The 7,973-nt window shown below is 40.5% G+C and overlaps 1 protein-coding gene across 1 annotated transcript; it reads left to right on the top strand.

Annotated features, from left to right (window-relative positions):
* Positions 1-5,177: 5,177 nt before the first annotated feature.
* LOC133155719 (putative protocadherin beta-18) lies at positions 5,178-7,685 on the top strand. Its single transcript, XM_061281635.1, has one exon. It carries the CDS (start codon positions 5,280-5,282, stop codon positions 7,683-7,685), a length of 2,406 nt encoding a protein of 801 aa, XP_061137619.1. The 5' UTR covers positions 5,178-5,279.
* The last annotated feature ends 288 nt before the right edge of the window (positions 7,686-7,973 follow it).

Genomic DNA, 7,973 nt, shown 5'->3' with positions numbered 1-7,973 from the left:
TCATGTTGAACTCATTGCCTTTGGGAAGATGAGACACTGCCCTGTTATTTAAACATGCAGTGGCAAAGAAGGGTACACACAGTGCCATTGAAAACACACACACACAATAAATGGCATGCCCCTAATCTCAATGAATTAAATATTCCAATTGAAATCTATTTTATAGCATGATTTGAGAGCAAAATGAAAACTCAAGTCATTAACACACTGAGGAATGGATCAAAATGCAAGTGGAAAGTAATCTGTCATTCTCTTCCAGTCAAACGTGCTAACAATTTTACACTAATAGAGCTGAAGTTTGAGATTATTTTGATTTCTACATCAAAATGAGAACGAGTGATTTTTAAGTTGTTCCAAAAAAGGTGATTTCAAACTGATGGGACATTTTTACCCGAAATCGTCTTCAATGAGCTTAATTACCTTATTGTATAAAAACAGTATCAATTTGGACTATAAAAGTGTAAAATCAATTCAAGTCAACACACAGACATTTCCTGCAGAGGTGAGAGGTGCAGCCAATGGACTTGTCTGCTCCATTTGTCCTTGGTCTAATGCAGGAGTTGGCGACCCGCGACTCCAGAGCCGCATGCGGGTCTTTACACCCCCCCCCCCCCCCTCCTAGCGGCTCCCTCTAGCTTTTGCAAAAATGCTTGGAAATGGAAAAATATGTTTTTTTTTGTTGTTGGCGGTGTTTTTTTTTTTTTTTTTTTTAATATGGTTTTTAGAAGTTAGTCATGACATAAACATTCTTATGCTGTAAAAATGTATGTAGTTATAAATGCATTAAAATGCCAAATTCCAGAATAGCATCAAATAGCCTAATTGCGTCATAGCCTGCGACACAGCACAGGTGAGTTGTTAACAAACAGGGGCGTGAGAGAGTGATGGGCCATGGATTCAAAAGTCAAACAGGGGCAAGATTGCTGATGAGAACAGAGGGTTTGAGGAAGACCGGACGGAACCATTTGCTTTCATTGCCAATGCGGAAGGATTGCCTGCATGTTTGATTTGCAATTTGTCAAACCAGAAGAAGAGCAATTTGGAGCGACATTTTCGGCTAAAGCGTGCAAAATTTGCTGCCGATCATCCAGTTGGAACTGAAAGGAAAGGTACAATTGCAGTGTTGGTGGAGAAATTTGAGTACAAAAAAAAACGCTTCAAGAAGTGGATTGCATCTCCAAACTCTACTACTGCTGCAAGTTTTGTTGCAGCCCGGGAGATAATAAAGTTCGGGAAACCATTCGGCGATGGTGAGTACATGAAGGATTCCTTCATTAAAGTACCAGAGTGCCTATTTCCGGACTTCAAACACAAAACCGAGATCATTCAGAAAATTAAAGATATGTCTCTCGCCGCAAGAATAGTGAAGGAAAGGGTAAAGGACAATATGGCTCGTTGAACATTTTGGGTTGCCGAGCCCTGGTCTAATGTCATGGGCGCACATGGTCCCAACAGTCCCTTGGGAATGGAAGCTTCCACATGTACAAGAGAAAATTACACAGAGTGGCTAAATAGATGTATTGGATCCCGGAAGATGTCTGCTGCAAATGAAATGCAAAGATATGCTTTGCTGCCCTAAATAAGGGATAATCAATCCTGTTACTCTGAATGCCACCTGAATTGTATGTCAGAATTTATGGCAGAACATCATTTATTTTTAAATTTTGAATAATCAGTCATGACTGGGATTAAAATGGTTAAAATATTAAAAGAAGACAAATTATTCATAAATGACAGTTGTCTTGATGAATTTTTTAGACAGATGGATAAATGGCTGTATTCAAGTTTGCAATATAAGAGGAAAGAGTAATGAGTTTGAATTAGGCTGGAAAGACTTGAAAAATGTTAAACAACACAATGAGGATGAAAGAATGTTGATTTGCTTATTGGTATGTAAGAGGCACAATATCAAACAAAATGTCAACTGGGCAGGTGATGTATTGTTGCTTTGTGGGGGTGGTAATCACACTTAAACATACACACAGCAGCCCCCACAGTAACAATTAAATAGGCGGCACATCTAGTGATCCAGGTAACAATAACCAATGCTCAAAATGTCTATAATAAGGCATCTGTTCTGTTTTCATTGTAAGCCACTACGTTCCACTGTGTCAATGTGTAAATCATCTTGACACATTCGTCTGCCTATCTTTTTTTACATGACTACACACACAGCTTCCACAAAGCATTTTTCTAAGAGCAACATCACACAAACTGAAATACCATTATGAGTAATTGGAAAATGCGCCCTAGTCTTTCTAAATGTGGCCAATTTAACTAATCAACAAATAAACAGGGAAACTTTTGACAGATAATTATCCTGTGGTGTTTATAATTTGTAATGAATTTGAATGTATATGTTTTGGCAGATTCTGGAGCAGTGTTGAAAATATCTTCTGTATATTTCTGAACTCAAAAACTAGGCATATATATATATATATATATATTATAAGGATACATATTTAGGTCTTCCAAAGTATAATATATAAACCACATACAATAGAAGGGAGGTGTGATTTAAGATAGGTGCATCTGTTTAACCTTTTGTCCATAAGTGGAGGGTGACATCATCTGCAGTGACTCACAGAAGCATCATCCAGCTGCTGTGGAAGACAAAGGGGATAAGCATTGAACAGCAAGGATGAAGATGGTGAGATGAATTAGGTCTATTGTTGGAGAAGACCGCATTAAAGTCAAATAATCAAAACGCGAGTCACATTTAACATGTTATGTGATGTAACAATTTCTTGCAATCGGTCATTATAACCTCACAATTGTCTTTTCACACCAGGTCCACATTTAGTCTCCACATTTAGCTATTTTGTGCATGCATAAAAAATATTCATATGCATGAACAGAATGTGTTGTCAGTATTTCATTTCCTTTTAATCAGCTTTGACACAATGAGCCATTAGGGGGACCGGTCATTACATGCAATAGGCACATGCTCACAATTGTGAAATAATTGATTTCAAGCAATCACCATTTAACTGGAAATAGGTGACCTAAATCTACTCTCTGCACACTGCATGCCGATGTTGATACAAAGGTGGCTGCCATTCGAAAACTGCTTTGTATGTCATTAATTATACAAGGCACCCATTGATTGATTGCCATATGGAATTATACTGTATTGCATTACTTTTTTTGACTGTACCTTGTTGAAATGAGTGATGTGCTAGAACAGTTTTACTAAAATGCACGAATAGGAAATTTTATCACAGACCAATCTGTAGGATAGATTTTCTGAAACCATCGACCTCCTTATGCACAAGCGAGCTGGTGACAGGAAACAAGTAGTAACAAGAAGCTGCAGGTCCCATTTGGAGGGGTCGTGAGTAGAAGGCGCCATCTTCTGGGCAAAATATCACAGCACATCTAAGCAACATGATTGGAAACTGAGAAAGGGGACAGAAAAAAGAAAATTTTAATCTGAATTCCCCCCCAAAATAGATGGGGTGGTGGAACTAGACAGTTTTATCAAATATCACAGATTCTGAGGATGCATGCCCAGGGAGTGATTTTCTGAAGCAAACGGGTCTCGGGTGGGTGACTCAGAGCTCCGCCTCCTCTGGAAGACTGCACACTGTGCACAGCTCATATTCAGAGGGAACAGCAGCGCCTCAAATGGGCATCGCGTGGGACTCCTGGACTGGACACAGAAACCTTTTGAGTGTGTCCCACAAGTGAAGGACTCATTGGTAGTCGAACACAATCTATACAATTACAAAGTATTAATAAATACCTGAAAATAAATAGTACTGTATTTTGTTATAAAATGTCTCTACAGTTAATAATGTGATTTTCATTTGCTGTTTTGCAAATTATGATTGTGAATGAAACAAAATAACACAGCTCTGTTACAAAATATTTTATTAAGCTACAAGCATTATTTTCTTTTCTTCCCTTACTTTGAACAGATGTGCACATGGTACATGTGCAGTAAACTACTGCAATCACAGTGGGACTATGTGACAGAATGTTGAACTATCCTTTAAATGGAGAACAGAAGCTCATCAGATGAACCATGTGAGAGTATTGAATTTTATTCTGCTGAATGGATTTTTTCAAAAGTTTCTTTTGTAGTTTTTCCTTTCCCTTTTGGCAGCTTAAGATCAGGGGATGCTTTGAGAAAAATTGTCAATTTGTTTGTCTATGTGAAGCACTTTGAGACTGCTTGTGATTTAGGGGTATACAAATAAACTTGACTTGATTTGAATACTCAGTGATCAATTGTGTTCTTTACCTGGACCATCTTCACAGGAGTTAGCTACTTTTAGGCTGACAGACCAAGGTATCTCACCTCTAAATAGCCAAACATGCAAACCTTGAGTCCAAAATGATCAACCGTGGTGCAGAAATACATTTTTGGGAAACACGTCTGCCAGGTGTCTGCATCTCATCATGCATCTCACTGGCTGAACATTAAACACTTGGTCTACCTGGATCCAAGGCTGTGTGACTCTAGTGTGTGTGCATTCTTGTACATACTGAAGTTAATTTTTCTCTCTGTCCTTAATATTTGTTTTTGTTGATCGTCCAAGTGACTGTTTTTGGTATTACATATGTTTGTGCTAATTGCTAAAATCCAATCTGTTTTTTTCCAATAAAGATGAAAATAGAAGACACACACAATTTTGCAGTGGAATATTACCGCAATGTTTTACAGTGTATGATAATTTAACAAATTTAAAAAACAAAGAAAAGAAAATATCTCAAAAACTGAATGTGCCAGGGAAAGTGAATATTATTTAAATCGGCATAAATGTATTTATTACGTGAAAAAATAGTCATCTCTGATTCAAATTTGCTGTTGACTTGTGCTTTCATTGCTGTATAGCTGTTTATTTATTTGTTTATTTATTTATTTGTCCTCGTTAGTATAAAAAATGCCACGAAAAAAAGCACACACAAATGACTTGCTGTATATTATGTTCATCCCGCTCGTTGCGGCTAATAATTGCAACTATACGAAACGTTATAGGCTATACTAAATATTTTAAAAAGTCCGATAATTATGTCAGCGTTGCATGGTCGGTATGATCAATTCCAGGATGCAAATGTAAAGAGCGAAAAACGACTCGTGGTGCCGCTGTGAGCTCACACAAACAGCACCTCCACGCCTTTGCTTTCCACCCGTTCCAGAAATCATTTCATTCCACCGCCTTTCGTGTCGACGAAGTCAAATGTAGCATTACGGTCTAATTTCGATTTCTGACGCAATTTTCTGGTGTATTGTGTTTTGCAGACCTGGGTGTCTGGTTTTTTTTTGCGCAACAATGGCAAACAAAGGAATTTCAGTGCTGTGCCCGATTGTCTGCATTTTTGCTTTTATTTGGATGCTGCCCCGCGTTGAAGGAGATCTCAGCTATTCTCTTGCAGAGGAGATGGAGCGCTTGTCTGCTTTTGGAAATATCGCCAAAGATCTCGGAGTGGACTTGAGGACATTATCATCACGAAAAGCTCGGATTGATTTCGAGGATACTCGAAGGCGTTATTGTGATTTGAATCTCAGCAACGGAGATTTGATAATAGCGGAGAGAATTGACAGAGAAATCCTTTGTGACAAGAAGCCCTCATGCGTTGTAAAAGTGGATCTGGTTTTGGAAAATCCTCTTGAGCTGCATCGCGTGAGTCTCCATATTCAAGATGTAAATGATAACTCGCCGCACTTCAAAAATAATTTAATCGAAATGGAAATAAGTGAGTCGGCAGAAAAGGGCAGTCGTTTTTCAATTGAAGAGGCTCATGATGCAGATATTGGTCAAAATGATGTTAAAATGTACAATTTACAGAAGAATTCTTATTTTATTCTTTCAGTTGACAACAACAAAGTCGAGCTCGTTTTAGAAAATAAGCTCGACCGAGAAAAGCAAGGTGAGATGAATTTGCTTCTAACAGCTTTAGATGGCGGCTCTCCTCGGAGATCAGGCACAGTCGTCATACACGTCACCGTGCTGGACGCCAATGATAACGCCCCAGTGTTCAGCAAAGCCGTTTATAAAGCCAGTCTGCCTGAAAACTCGCCTTCAGATACAACAGTAATTAAAGTTAGTGCTACTGACGCAGATGAGGGAGTAAATGGCGCTGTGACTTATGATTTTGGCCACGTATCTGGTAATAATATTAATGTGTTTTTGATTGATCCCACGACAGGTGAAATTAAAGTCACAGGTGTGACTGACTTTGAAGAGAAAGCCTCGTATGAAATGAGAGTAGAAGCTAAAGATGGTTTAGGGCTGACATCATACGCTAAAGTTCTAATAGATATCACCGATGTTAATGATAACATTCCTGTAATTAATTTAAAGTCACTGACCAATCCAGTAGCAGAGAATGTGCCCCCTGGCTCAGAGGTTGGCATCATCAACGTGCAGGACAGAGACTCTGAGAAGAATGGACAGGTCCACTGCTCCATTCAACAAAATGTCCCCTTCAAGTTAGTTCCTTCTATCAAAAACTATTATTCTCTGGTGACGACCGAAGAACTTGACCGTGAACTAGTGTCAGACTACAACATTACAATCAGCGTCACTGACGAGGGCTCTCCTCCTCTGTTCTCCTCCAAAAGTGTCCACTTGTCCGTGGGAGACATCAACGACAACCCGCCCGTATTTGAGGAACAGTCCTACAGTGCATATGTGAGTGAAAATAACAAAGCTGGCTTCACTTTATGCTCTGTCAGTGCTCAAGACCCCGACTGGAGACAGAATGGCACTGTCATTTATTCTCTCTTACCTGCTGAGGTGAACGGCGCCCCGGTGTCCTCCTACGTGTCTGTCAACGGAGACACGGGGGCAGTCCACGCTGTCAGGTCGTTCGATTATGAACACCTGAGGAGTTTTCAAGTCCACGTCATGGCCAGAGACAATGGCTCTCCTCCGCTGAGCAGCAACGTGAGCGTCAGCGTCTTCATCTGGGACGTGAACGACAACTCTCCTCAGATCCTATACCCCGCCCCGGAGGGCAACTCCTTCATGACCGAGCTGGTCCCCAAAGCTGCGCACGGAGGCTCTGTGGTGTCCAAAGTGATCGCGGTGGACGCCGACTCAGGCCAGAACGCCTGGCTGTCCTATCACATCCTTAAGTCCACAGATGCGGGACTTTTCACTATCGGTCTTCACAGTGGAGAGATCAGGACCCAGCGGGACATTTTGGAGTCGGACAGCATGAAACAGAATCTGATTGTGACCGTCAAAGATAACGGACAGCCCCCTATCTCAGCCACCTGCTCCATGTATTTGCTTATCTCGGATAACCTGGCCGAGGTGCCGGAGCTGAAGGACATTTCTTACGATGAGAAGAACTCCAAGCTGACCTCTTATCTGATCATCGCGCTGGTGTCCGTGTCCACCTTCTTCCTGACCTTCATCATGGTGGTCCTGGCTGTAAGGTTTTGTCGCAGGAGAAAGCCCAGACTGTTGTTTGATGGAGCAGTTGCCATCCCCAGCGCGTATCTGCCTCCTAATTACGCAGATGTGGATGGCACGGGAACTTTACGCAGCACGTACAACTATGATGCCTACTTGACAACGGGCTCGAGAACCAGTGACTTTAAGTTTGTGTCTTCTTACAACGACAACACGCTGCCTGCTGACCAGACTCTGAAGAAAAGTCCAAGTGACTTTGCTGATCCTTTTGAAGGTCTCAAGGAAATAGAGGTAAGACTCTTTTGTTCTCTATGAGATCATAAAAACATCTACTTCCGTTAACTCAATAATACAAATTCATTTAGTCTTTCTGTGTTCATTCCCTTTTTTCCTTCTCATTTGGTTCTCAACTTTATTATTTAATCTCCTGGTGTGCAAAAGAAATGTCATTAAGTCTAAAACAATGGTGCAGACTCATTTCCCCCCAGCCCCCACACACTATTTTTCTTAGATAAATACATAGTGTTGCCCCTATCAACAAGGATTGTTTCTTACGCATTTGCATTACATACTCGGTGCACTTTCACTGTCCTCTGGGTTACG

This window comes from Syngnathus typhle, linkage group LG1 (assembly GCF_033458585.1).
Source record: "Syngnathus typhle isolate RoL2023-S1 ecotype Sweden linkage group LG1, RoL_Styp_1.0, whole genome shotgun sequence".
In the NCBI taxonomy this organism is placed as follows: domain Eukaryota; kingdom Metazoa; phylum Chordata; class Actinopteri; order Syngnathiformes; family Syngnathidae; genus Syngnathus; species Syngnathus typhle.
The sequence above is the reverse complement of the archived record's forward strand: the minus strand, read 5'-3'. Positions and strand labels throughout refer to the sequence as shown.